This window comes from Mesoplodon densirostris, chromosome 2 (assembly GCF_025265405.1).
Source record: "Mesoplodon densirostris isolate mMesDen1 chromosome 2, mMesDen1 primary haplotype, whole genome shotgun sequence".
Lineage (NCBI taxonomy): Eukaryota > Metazoa > Chordata > Mammalia > Artiodactyla > Ziphiidae > Mesoplodon > Mesoplodon densirostris.
Genome location: NC_082662.1, coordinates 38972236 through 38985926, shown reverse-complemented (window position 1 = coordinate 38985926; position 13691 = coordinate 38972236). Strand labels below are relative to the sequence as shown.

Sequence of the window (13691 nt, the reverse complement as noted above, 5' to 3'; positions counted from 1 at the left end):
TATATAACATTGACATGATACCCTAACTGTATGATAAACGAAAAGTAAAAGAAAATTAAATTAGTAAAAATGATTTCAATATACACATTTTGGGGCCTGACTATGCTAGAAGACATAGTAAAGTGGTTAGATGCTTTTACCTTCCTAAACATGACAGGTTTAGTTTTAAGAGAGGACAGAAGCCACTCCATGCAAGGGGAAAAATTAAAGAGTAGAGATGCCAGTGAATATTGGAATAAAAGTGTAATAACAGGCTAGACTTATTTGTATGTGATAAGGGAAAGAGGTAGCTTCAGCTGAAATAGGAATAGCTTGCCAGGACAAACTACAGACTGATTAAGGAGAGAAAACAGGGAGGTATAATATATCTTTGCCAACTTTATCATAGTGTTTCTTTCTAAATGTTCATTTAACCGGAATGTTCCATCAGGAAAAAAAGTTGTCAGAGTAGTCACATTGATAACTTTATTTGTGGGCAAAACAAAAACACACTTCTTATTTGTCCATGTTGTACTTTTGTGTTGGCCATGTGACATGTGCAATCTTAGTTCCCTGACCAGGGATCGAACCTGGGCCCCTGGCAGTGAAAGCGCCAAGTCCTAACCACTGGACCACCAGGACTCCCCACTTTTTATTTATATATTTGATTTTTAAAAATAAAGGCTAAATAAATCACCATGAATATAAAAACTACAAATGGATTCTGATACAGATGTGTTACATTGGGATTCAGAAGCAGCATTGCCATTGGTGGTCTGGTCTTCTGAAATGTTGACCAATTCTTAATGATATTTTTAACAAAACAAAAAAGCAATTTTCCTCAATCTACAGGTAGTTACATTCCTAGGAAGTTCAGTATATTTTAAAACTATGCAAGATGACTTTGTTTTTATGTAAAATGCAGTTAGAATCCAAGCTTAGGTAATAATAAATATGTTCTTTATTTACATGAGTGTCTGGTAAGACATTTGCATTTCATACTGGACATGGAACAATGCTTCCTTGTGCGGTATTATCCCATACCTACAGGATGTCTAGCATCTCAGGCCTGCAACACTCCCTGCCCCCAATCATTGTTATAACCAAAACACTTCACCTGAAAACTTCAAAGACACCTCTGAAGTGAGATGTTACAGCCTCCTTTGAAAACTACTGCTTTAAACTTTATTTGCCTAATACTAATGTTGCTATACCAGCTTACTGTATACTTATTATACACTCACTGTGACTTCTTGGCTCTAAGTCCTAAGCCACTCATCTAATAGTTAATTTAATGATTAATTACTTTGTTACAGTTCTTACCTTGTTGTCCTTTTTTTGTTATTTAATTCTCCCCTTATTACTTCTCTGAGCTGGTCAGAGGTTTATGCTTTTCTCCCCCTCTAGAAAATAACCATCCCGACTCAAGTTATCCATTTAAATTCAGCAAACATTTTTTGAGCAGTCAACTACTAAATACTAGGCACTTTGCCAGGTAAGAGATTCTCAGTTTGGTTTCATACCACACTGCTAAAGGATGAAGTTATTGCATGTGATTTGTTACTTAAAATGGTTAAAGTATCAACATATGCAAATAATTTAATTTTAAAAATATAAATTAGAGTTGAATTAGAGGCACCCCTATATTTACTGTCACTCTCATTTGCATGTTAATATGCTTACTTGAATGGAATAAAAATGGATAGAGTAGTAGCTAATGGACATAGGATTGTATGTAACCTGTAATCTGCTTTTTCTATTCTAGAGTCTACCAGTGTCTGTTGATAGTTATGTAATAATTGCCATACTTTTCTTTCCTGCTTACCTTTTAACAATTTTTGACAAAAATCTAGATTTGTCCATATGAGAAGAAGTCCTGCTTGTCAGAATGTGTGTTTTGGGGAGCGGGGGAGCTGAATAACTATTCTGGGGATAAAGAAATGAATAAGGCAGTCTTTGCTCTTAGGCATATAGGAAATTGTTCCGTATGCAGTTGTAGATTCTGTGTCTCAGGGAGGAGGTAAGTTCAGGATCTTTCTAGTTGCCACCTTGAATTGGAACTGCCCTTAGGTATATTGGAGATAAATAGATAGGTAGACTAACAGCATACAATATGCAAGTGCTGTAACAGAGATAAATAAGAACAGAGTACTAAGAAAACAGAGTGGAGCCATCCAACTTCTCTTGAAATAAAGTAAGATTTTCCCAGGGAAAGTGATGTTTCTTATATCTTGAATAATTGAAGGGAATTTGGAAGGGAGATTGGGTTAGGGCTCAGGGGGTTGAGGATTACATCAAGGCATTGAGAATAGCATGTGTCAAGGCAAGTAAGTGTGGAGAGGGTGATACCTTTGGAAAGAATTACAAATATTAGTATGTAATAACTAAAGGTAAGGGGAGAAGGTAGTGGGAATATACAGGGAGCAGAAGATGGATTTAGTTTTGTTAAGGAGTTTGGACTTTATTCCCCAGGTAGTGGTGAGCTATTGAAGAATTTTAAGCTGGAGAGCAACAAGATAACTTTGCAATTTGGGGGCAAAGATTGCTGGAATATCTGACAAACTGATGTCTCATGTTGATCTGTAAGAGCCTTCTCAACATCTAGCACAGAGCCTTGTATATAGAAGATGATAGTATTTGCTATTATTTGAATGTGGCTGAAAAGTCTAATGAAAGATTATCAGTTACTTCCAGTTACTTACAGGCTGCATGCACACACTTGACTGACCTTTAGTTTGTGGTTTGTTCCCTTGTTTGTAGACCTTGAAGTCATCTTCAACACTGGTTTTATTTATTTATTTATTTTTGGCTGCGTTGGGTCTTTGTTGCTGCCCGCGGGCTTTCTCTAGTTGAGGCGAGCAGGGGCTACTCTTTGTTGTGGTGCTCGGGCTGCTGCTTTTTTCTTTTTTCTTTTTAACATCTTTATTGGAGTATAATTGCTTTACAATGGTGTGTTAGTTTCTGCTGTATAACAAAGTGAATCAGCTATACCTATACATATATACCCATATCTCCTCCCTCTTGCGTCTCCCTCCCACCCTCCCTATCCCACCCCTCTAGGTGGACACAAAGCACCGAACTGATCTCCCTGTGCTATGTGGCAGCTTCCCACTAGCTAGCTATTTTACATTTGGTAGTGTATATATGTCCATGCCACTCTCTCACTTCGTCCCAGCTTACCCTTCCCCCTCCCCATGTCCTCAAGTCCATTCTCTACGTCTGTGTCTTTATTCCTTCCTGCCCCTAGGTTCTTCAGAACCATTTTTTTTTTTTTAGATTCCATATATATGTGTTAGCATATGGTATTTGTTTTTCTTTCTGACTTACTTCACTCTGTATGTATGGACCTTCACTCTAGGTTCATCCACCTCACTGCAAATACATGACTGAGTAATATTCCATTGTATATATGTGCCACATCTTCTTTATCCATTTATCTGTTGTGGACACTTAGGTTGCTTCCTTGTCCTGGCTATTGTAAATAGAGCTACAATGAATATTGTGGTACATGACTCTTTGAATTATGGTTTTCTCAGGGTATATGGTGTGCGGGCTTCTCATTGCATTGGCTTTTTGTTGTGGAGCACAGGCTCTAGGCACACGGGCTTCAGTAGTTGTGGCACTCGGACTCAGCAGTTGTGGCTTTGTTGCCACAGACTTAGTTGCTCCATGGCATGTGGGATCTTCCCGGACCAGGGCTTGAACCCCTGTCCCCTGCATTGGCAGGCAGATTCTTAACCACTGCGCCACCAGGGAAGTCTCATGGAAACTTTAAATATCTGTAGAAAATTGAAAGACTAATGCAATAAACCTCTGTAAGTCCCTTCAACGAGAATCACCAATTATTAATATTTTGTTACATTGCTTTATCTCTCTGTATTTTTTCTGGCAAACCACTTGAAAGCAAATTGCAGACATCATGACACTTAAATACTTTAGTATGTATCTTCCAAGAATATATTCTCCTACAAAGCCATAGTATCACTATTTATACCTTAGATAGTTAACCTTAATTCAGTAAAATAATTTAATATGCAGTCCCTATTAAAAATTTCCCTGGGAATTCCCTGGTGATCCAGTGGTTAGGACTCAGCACTTTTACTGTCGGGGCCTGGGTTCAATCCCTGGCTGGGAAGCTAAGGTCCCACAAGCCTCAGGGCACAGCAAAAAAATTTTAAAAAATAAAAATAAAAAATAACTCCATTAAAAAATTTTTTTCCTGTTTGCCTCCAAAAAGTCTTTTATAGCTTTTTTTGATCCAGAATCTAATCAAGGTTTCATGCATTTCATTTCAGTGGTTATGACTGTTAATCTCTTTTAATCTGGAATATTCCCCCACACTTTGTTTGAAGAGTACCATCCAGTTGTCTTTTAGATATTCTGAATATGTCTAATTTTTTTCTTATAATTAGATTTGAGTTAAACATTTTGGCAAGTATAATACATTGTATCAGAAGGCTGATAATGTTGCATGTCTTACTTTTGATAAGGTTGCATGTCTTACTTTTGATAATGTTGCATGTCTTACTTTCGGTAATGCTAAATAAGATCCCTTGGTTAAGTGCTAGCCGCCAGACCTCTCCATTGTAAAGGTACCTTTTCCCCTTTGTAATAAATAAACAATCTCAGGGGCATATGCAGATTTGAATATTGCTATTTTTACTTAAAATTACAAGTGTACATTTTCTATATCATCTCAAACTCATCTGATATGTTAAATTCTTATGAACATATAGTTTCTTGTTTTTATTAAAAACAACACCTATTTATTTGAATGTTTACTGTGTGCCAAGCACTGTGTTAAGTATTTTATACACATTATTTTGTTTATCTAACATAACAACATCATTTTATCCTCCATGTGAGACAGAGACTATTATTCTCTTCATTTTACAACAGAAGACTTCAATGAGAAGTCACTCTAATCGTTTAAGTGTTAAAACTTGGATTCGGTCTGCTCATCTCCAAAGCTCGAGTACTTCACCACTCTGCTATGCTCTTCTTTAGAAAGTGGATTTGAAGATCCTGTGGTAGCATCAGATGAGTTTAAAAGTCAAGGAGAGGTAGTAATTTCCTTATCTTGGTGATCCTCTCCCTTCCCCTTCGCTCCTCACATCTCTTTTCTCTCCATCTCTTCTTTTCTTTTCTTCCTTACCTTCCTTCTTTTTTTTTAACTTCCTTCTTTTATTTATAATTGTGATAAAGTATATATAACATAAAATTTACCATCTTAACCATTTTTAAGTGTATAGTTCAGTTCACGTCTTTGTGCTACACTCTCCAGAACTCTTTTCATCTTGCAAAGCTGAAATTCTGTACCAATTAAACCACTCCAAATTCCTCCCCTCCCCGCAACCCTTAGCAACCACCACTCTACATTCTTTCTGTATGAGTTTGACTACCCTAGGAACCTCATATAAGTGGAATCATACAGTATTTGTCATTTTGTGACTGGCTTACTTCACGTAGCATAATATCTTCAAGGTTCATCTGTGTTGCAGCATGTGTCAGAATCTTCTTCCTTTTTAAGGCTGAATAATATTCCATTATGGTATATACCACATTTTGTTTATCTGTTCATCTGTCGATGGATGGATTGCTTTTGCCTTTTGGCTATTGTAAATAATGCTGCTATGAACTTGGGTGTACAAATATTTTTTCAACACCCTGTTTTCAATTATTTTGGGTATATACCCCGAAGTAGAATTGCTGGATCATATGGCAATTCTATATATTAAAAAAAAATTAAAGATATTTAAAGATATCAATCTCTTGGGAATCCTCTTAGTAGTAGTAACAATGATCTATGTGTAGAGGACAAACTTAGGCAGAAACAGGCCTTCCCTTTAATCTGAAAATCTAAGTAGATTTGAGGGCTAATTAATTTTCCTGGTTTTGACAACTTGGAATGAAGATCCTCCTGCATTTAGGCAGGTTCCGTATATTCTGTGAACCTCTAAATTTGATGGTACTTTCTTCTTTATCACCTGTAGTCTGTTCTGTACTTTAAAAAATCTATCCAAATCTATTAATTCTTGGAGATGTCACTGAAGTCCCATGAAGTTTTTCCCTAAGTGCATCAACATTCATATAAATACCTCTCATGCTGTATTTGATTCTTTATTCTCTTTCTTATCTGACTAGTCATATAGCTTATTGTTTGTCCCTTTCTAGTTGGTAAACTCCAGAAAATTTAAGCCAAATCTTATACTACTACTTTTCTGTTTGCATCCTCCCCCCAAATCTCTGCCACCAAAAAAAAGAAAAACAAAGAAAAGCACCACCCCCCAAAGAAATTACCTGGATAAATAAATGTTTCACTGGCCTTAAAAAGTACATTACAAGTATCATTTAACTAACTGTTGTTGCTGTTGTTTTCACTGCACCCTTATGATGTGCCAGGCCTTCTACGCACTGCAAAACAGAGACAAATACAACATAGAGCCTGGTCTCAAGATGCTTTATAGCCTAGCGAGGAGGTATTTATGTACAGAACTATGTGATGAGTGGTATACTGGTGTTCCGAATGTTGTTCTGAGGCAGTATAAAGAGGGATACCACAAATAGTTCCTAGAGAGAGTCAAGGAAGACTTCAGAGAGGAAGGGGATATTTGAGTGTGGCCTTCAAAGATAGGTAGAATTTGAGGGGCTAAGAAGAAAGAAGAAAAATATTTTATGCAAATGAAAGACAACTACAATGTTATGGACATGTTCATCACTTGTTTAAGGAAGTAAGGTGTTTTGGATTTATTTATTATTTGTTTGTTTGTTTATTTATTTATTTATTTATGGCTGCGTTGGGTCTTCGTTTCTGTGCGAGGGCCTTCTCTAGTTGCGGTGAGCGGGGTCCACTCACTCTTCATCGCAGTGCGTGGGCCTCTCACTGTCGCGGCCTCTCTTGTTGCGGAGCACAGGCTCCAAACGCGCAGGCTCAGTAGTTGTGGCTCACGGACCTAGTGGCTCCGCGGCATGTGGGATCTTCCTAGACCAGGGCTCGAACCCATGTCTCCTGCATTGGCAGGCAGATTCTCAACCACTGCACCACCAGAGAAGCCCGGAAGTAAGGTTTTTTATGATTAGTTTGAAACAGATTTTTTTTTTTTTTTTTTTTTTTTTGCGGTACGCGGGCCCCTCACCGCTGTGGCCTCTCCCGTTGCAGAGCACAGGCTCCGGACGCGCAGGCTCAGCGGCCATGGCTCACGGTCCCATGTGGGATCTTCCCAGACCGGGGCATGAACCCGTGTCCCCTGCATCAGCAGGCAGACTCTCAACCACTGCGCCACCAGGGAAGCCCTGAAACAGATTTTTATCCCTAAATTTCACACATTATTTTAATATTAAACTTTCTTTTATTTATATATTTATTTATTTATTTGGTTGCACCGGGTCTTAGTTGCGTCAGGTGGGCTCCTTAGTTGAGGCTCCAGGGCTCCTTAGTTGCAGCTCACCGGCTCCTTAGCTGCAGCACATGGGATCCTTAGTTGTGGCAGGTGAACTCTTAGTTGCAGCATGCATTTGGGATGTAGTTCCCTGACCAGGGATCGAACCCAGGGCCCCTGCATTGGGAGCGTGGAGTCTTATCCACTGTGCCACCAGGGAAGTCCCAATATTAAACTTTCTTAAAAGCAGACTTAAAAAAAAAAATCTCAGTGATAGTCTTCAGATGATGAAAAAAAAAAAAAAAGAGGAGTGAGTTTCAGAATGGAGAGCCCTTATTACCACACAGATGTTTTCTGTAAATAGAGTTGGAAAAATACTGTCAGTGTGTTCTTTGTATATAAATGTCTCTTTTAACTTATCCATGCAGGATCTGAAAAGGAAAGCCACTTCTCTTTCATCAATCACGAGGTACATGACAACAGAATCATTGATGCACTAGGAAGAGAGTTAGGTTCCAAATCTCACTAAGTGATCTAGAAGAGGGGAGAGACAGCCAGTGTTCTGCCTCAGTTCTTCTGTTCAGGGTTCCTGTGGCTCTGAGTGTTTTGCTTCTTCCTTCCCCTTCTTGTGTCTGGCTACTCTGAAGCATTGTTTCTTTGAATTTTAAGATAAGCTGTGATGTCTGTTCTATATTAATACTAAACTTCTGGGGCTATTGTCATGTCAAAGAATTTCTGAAGACTGAAGAATTAAGTAGATTGTCATGATTTCTACTGGAATTTCCACTTGGTCAACTGGAAATAATATACTGAAACAATACTCTGAAAGTCCATAGGATGATGATATTTTTGCATAGCAAGTCCCTATTGTGCATGATCTGAAGTGAATTTTTTTTAATCATTCTTTTTTTATTTTATTTTATTTTTGGCTGAGTTGGGTCTTCGTTGTTGTGCACAGGCTTTCTCTAGTTGCGGCAAGCGGGGGCTACTCTTTGTTGCCATGTGCAGGCTTCTCATTGCGGTGGCTTCTCTTGTTGTGGAGCACGAGCTCTAGGCACGTGGGCTTCAGTAGTTGTGACACGTGGGCTCAGTAGTTGTGGCTCGCGGGCTCTAGAGCGCAGGCTCAGTAGTTGTGGCACATGGGCTTAGTTGCTCTGCGGCATGTGTGATCTTCCTGAACCAGGGCTCAAACCCGTGTCCCTGCAATGGCAGGTGGATTCTTAATCACTGCTCCACCAGAGAAACCCTGAAATGATTTTTTTTTTAACCAGAAAGTAATGAGGTCCTTGGTACTTCATAACTTTTCTACTGCCTCATTCATAATTTCTCAGTAGGAAACACATATCTAAGTGAATAATTGAGCTTTTTTTGGGTAAGGCAAAATATTTTCTCTGATAGTCTCATTTTGCTACTACTGACACCACATTTAGAGGCTGAAAACATAGTTAATTTTCTTACAAGTATTGTGTTTCTTTTTAAACCTGTTGAGTGTGCATTGAAATTATAAAATAATATTTTTACACGTAAAATAGATTGAATCTACAGAGAATGAATGTTTTAGAAGTCGACTTTGCTCTGTGCATATGGGTAATAGTGTGAGTGGTGTGGCTCATGTTTTTATATCTGACTTGAGTGTGTGTAAATAATTATAAGGTACTTTGTGTTGGGTTACTACAGTATTAGCTCCAAAGGATTCACTGCCTTCTTTTAATATTTAACATGCAATATGTTTTTTTCTTATAGATAAACATTTTATGGTGCTTGGGGGAGATTTTGAGGATGTGGGTTTAGTGTCCTATAAAGACAGTTTTATAGTTCATTATGTGTTATATAAGGCTTATGCATGAATCTTTTCTGTGCGCAATTAAAATTCCACAAAAGAGACTTTTTCCTTTCAGTTTGCTAAGACTCAGCAATGTTGGCCTTAAGAAACCAGCCTAATAAATTTTCCCCATTTTTTCCTAAGGTTTTTTTTTTTTTTTTTTTAAAGACATCATTCCTTGAGGTATTATTAACAGTGTGTTTCTAGCCAGCTTAATGTGAAACAATTTTGGTCTTCGATGGAATAAATCTTTGTTAATGGAAGTGAGACTGTAATGTAATCAGAGTTTATAGAAAAACATCTCTTACCATGTCTATTTTATCTAAATTGGCAGTAAAACATCTTGGTATGTTCTACACTTGGAGGCTTTGACCTCATATATAGGTGCCGCCCTTGAGCCTCTTTTTTTGTCCCATTTTATTTTCTAGGTGCGCCACCGAGCTTCTGGCCAGGTGATGGCTCTTAAGATGAACACGTTGAGCAGTAACCGCGCAAACATGCTGAAAGAAGTGCAGCTCATGAATAGACTCTCCCATCCCAACATCCTTAGGTAATGGCTTTTCCTTCCTTCTGGGGATCAGTGAGAAAGCTGAAACATTATTGGAGGCTAGAATAGTATTAAAAGCTGAAAAGAGGGATTCAAGATTTCATGCTAAATCTGTCTTGCTGGGATTTAGCTGTGCTCTAGGTCTTTTTCTACCTACTGAGACTTAATTTTCTGGTAATTAACTGCATTTAACAGGGCAACTTGGGACTTCCCTGGTGGTCCAGTGGCTAAGACTCCGTACTCCTAATGCAGGGGACCCGGGTTTGATCCCTGGTCAGGGAACTAGATCCCTGCCTTTTTATATAAGGAACTTGGGCATCTGTGGATTTTGGTATCCTCGCAGGGTAGGGGGTGGGGTGGTCCTAGAACCAATGCCCTGCAGATACCAAGGGGTTACTGTATATGAATCTTTCTCACTCTATCTTGACTTTTTTTTTTTCAACATCTTTATTGGAGTATAATTGCTTTACAATGGTGTGTTAGTTTCTGCTTTATAACAAAGTGAATCAGTTATACATATACATATGTTCCCATATCTCTTCCCTCTTGCGTCTCCCTCCCTCCCACCCTCCCTATCCCACCCCTCTAAGTGGTCACAAAGCACCGAGCTGATCTCCCTGTGCTGTGCAGCTGCTTCCCACTAGCTATTTTACGTTTGGTAGTGTATATATGTCCAGGCCTCTCTCTTGCTTTGTCACAGCTTACCCTCCCCGCCCCCATATCCTCAAGTCCATTCTCTAGTAGGTCTGTGTCTTTATTCCTGTCTTACCCCAGGTTCTTCATGACATTTTTAAAAAAATAAATTTATTTATTTATTTTTGGCTGCATTGGGTCTTCTTTGCCGTGCACGGGCTTTCTCTAGTTGCGGCGAGTGGGGGCTACTCTTCGTTGAGGTGCGCGGGCTTCTCATGGCGGTGGCTTCTCTTGTTGCAGAGCACGGGCTCTAGGCATGCAGGCTCTAGAGCGCAGGCTCAGTAGTTGTGGCGCAAGGGCTTTGTTGCTCCGTGGCATGGGGGATCTTCCCAGACCCCGGCTCTAACCTGTGTCCCCTGCATTGGCAGGAGGATTCTTAACCATTGCGCCACCAGGGAAGTCCTATCTTGACTCTTTTTTTTTTTTTTTGGCGGTACGCTGGCCTCTCACTGTCGTGGCCTCTCCCACCGCGGAGCACAGGCTCCGTACGCGCAGGCTCAGCGGCCATGGCCCACGGGCCCAGCCGCTCCGCGGCATGTGGGATCCTCCCGGACCGGGGCACAAACCCATGTCCCCTGCATCGGCAGGCGGACTCTCAACCACTGCGCCACCAGGGAAGCCCCGTATCTTGACTTTTTAGTGAGGTGAGTATATTTCTAAATGAAATCAAATAAGAAAATTTAAGTCAATATATATTAAAGTAGGGCATATGTGTAAGAGAGTTGGAAAAGTTAAAAGTGCAATTTACTTAGGGTTGTTTAAGGCTAATATTTATATTGGACTAAAGAGAAATCACATAACTTAAGTATGACTTACATGTGTGGTCAGTGATAGAAAATTATGGAATTAGATTATACTGCTTACTTGAAACTTTATAGCTTTGTATAGAATTATTGCCTTCCTAGTCCACTACAAAAACGTTCACCCAGTAATTTTATTTATTTATTTATTTTAAAAATAAAATTATTTATTTTATTTATTTTTGGCTGTGTTGGGTCCTCATTGCTGTGCACGGGCTTTCTATAGTTGTGGTGAGCTGGGGCTACTCTTTGTTTCGGTGCACAGGCTTCTCATTGCGGTGGCTTCTCTTGTTGCGGAGCATGGGCTCTAGGCACGTGAGCTTCAGTAGTTGTGGTGCGCGGGCTCAGTAGTTGTGGTTCACGTGCTCTAGAGTGCAGGCTTAGTAGTTGTGGCACACGGGCTTAGTTGCTCCGTGGCATGTGGGATCTTCCTGGAGCAGGGATCGAACCCGTGTCGCCTGCATTGGCAGGCAGATTCTTAACCACTGTGCCACCGGGGAAGTCCCAGTAATTTTATTATGACTTTTTTCCCTACCCACAAATCAGATTAACAATTTTTTGAGCATCTAGTATATGCCTGGTGATGTCAGACATCAAAAAGGTATACATAAAATGGAATGTCTGCTAGCAAGGAATTTGCACTCTAATTGGAGATCTAGGACTTACATACATGAAAAGAGAACTAATAAAATCAGCCAGGACGCTACCGCTTGGGTAAACTCTTAAGTGATATAGAAGTTCAAAGGAGTCGGAGATCATATTAGCTTGGCAGAGTCAGCAAAGCTTTCTTGGAGGAGGTTGACTCAACCTGGAACTTGAATTATTTTTGAAGATTTATTATTTTATTTTATTTTTGGCTGCATAGGGTCTTAGTTGCAGCACGTGGGATCTTCCTTGCAGCTCATGGGCTTCTCTCTAGTTGTGGCACACAGGCTCCACGACACGTGGGCTCTGTCGTTGTGGTGCGCGGGTTCCAGGGCACGTGGGTTCTGTAGTTTGCGGCACGCAGGCTCTCTAGTTGAGGCATGCAAGCACAGTAGTTGTGGCGCACGGGCTTAGTTGCCCCGTGGCATGTGATATCTTAGTTCCCTGACCAGGGATCGAACCCACGTCCCCTGCATTGTAAGGCAGATTCTTTTTTGTTGTTTGTTTTAAAGACTAGGATTTAGTTTCAGTTTAAGGAGAACACTTATTTTATTTTTTTGACTGCATTGGGTCTTCGTTGCTGCGTGCGAGCTTTCTGTAGTTGCGGCGAGCGGGGGCTACTCTTCGTTGCGGTGTGCCAGCTTCTCATTGCGGTGGCTTATCTTGTTGCAGAGCACGGGCTCTAGGCACACGGGCTTCAGTAGTTGTGGCACGCGGGCTCAATAGTTGTGGCTCACGGGCTCTAGAGCACAGGCTCAGTAGTTGTGGTGCATGGGCTTAGTTGCTCCGCGGCATGTGGGATCTTCCCACACCAGGGCTCGAACCTATTTCCCCTGCATTGGCAGGCAGATTCTTAACCACTGCATGACCAGGGAAGTTCCAAGTCAGATTCTTTACCACTGGACCACCAGGGAAGTCCCTGGAACTTGAATTTTAGTAGGATTTTAGAAGATAGGGAAGGAACTCAGAAAGGAGCAAAATAATAATAATAAATAAAGCACAGAGGTAAAAGCGCAAAGCTTTTTGAGGAGTCAGTGAATTAAAAACCCATTTGGCTATGGAAGGTGTGGATGAGGAGAAAAATAATGTTCCTGCTGTGCCAGAAACCCTTAAGAAAAAGTAAAGGAATTTTGCAGGGCTGAAGACCAAGTGCCTGGGAAAGAAGTTTGCCCAAAAGATGCTTCAAAAGGCAAGGATGAAGCTTGTCTATGAAGAAGCTAAGTGCTATCACAAAGAGTATAGGCAGATGTACAGAACTGAGATTCTAATGGCTAGGATGGTAAGAAAAGCTGGCAACTTCTATGCACCTGTGGAACCCAAATTGGCATCTGTCATCAGGATCAGAGGTATCAGTGGTGTGAGCCCAAAGGTCTGAAAGACGTTACAGCTCCTTACCTTTGCCAAGTCTTCAATGGCACCTTTGTTAAGATCAACAAGGCTCCATTTAACATGCTGAGGACTGTGGAACCATATATTTATTGGGGGTAACCGAACCTGAACTCAATAAATGAATTCAGGTGTGGTTATGGAAAAATCAACAAGAAGCAAATTGCCCTGACAGATAATACACTGATTGCCTGATCTCTTGGTAAATATGGCATTATCTACATGGAGGATCTGATTTATGAGACCTATACCGTTGGAAAATGCTTCAAAGAAGCAAACAACTTCCTGTGACCCTTCAAATTATCTTCTTCGTGAGGTGGAATGAAGAAAAAGACCACCCGTTTTGTAGAAGGTGGAGTTGCTGGCAACAGGGAAGACCAGATCAACAGCTTGTTAGAAGGATGAACTAAGATACCTATTATGATTATTTTTGTGATCTG

General features: G+C 40.2%; 1 protein-coding gene, 1 non-coding gene and 1 pseudogene across 4 annotated transcripts in view; all 3 read left to right on the top strand.

Moving 5' to 3' along the window:
* Nucleotides 1-13691, top strand: part of TESK2 (testis associated actin remodelling kinase 2) — a 134171-nt gene that overhangs the window by 54060 nt on the left and 66420 nt on the right. For all 3 annotated transcript variants that reach the window (XM_060089714.1, XM_060089713.1, XM_060089715.1), the window contains exon 3: nucleotides 9609-9730. In XM_060089714.1, the coding sequence (XP_059945697.1) occupies nucleotides 9609-9730 (122 nt within the window). The remainder of the gene's footprint in view (nucleotides 1-9608; nucleotides 9731-13691) is intronic.
* Nucleotides 9937-10009, top strand: TRNAR-CCU (transfer RNA arginine (anticodon CCU)). The gene has a single exon. It is a non-coding gene; the product is annotated as a tRNA-Arg (tRNA).
* Nucleotides 12923-13656, top strand: LOC132483454 (large ribosomal subunit protein uL30-like; annotated as a pseudogene).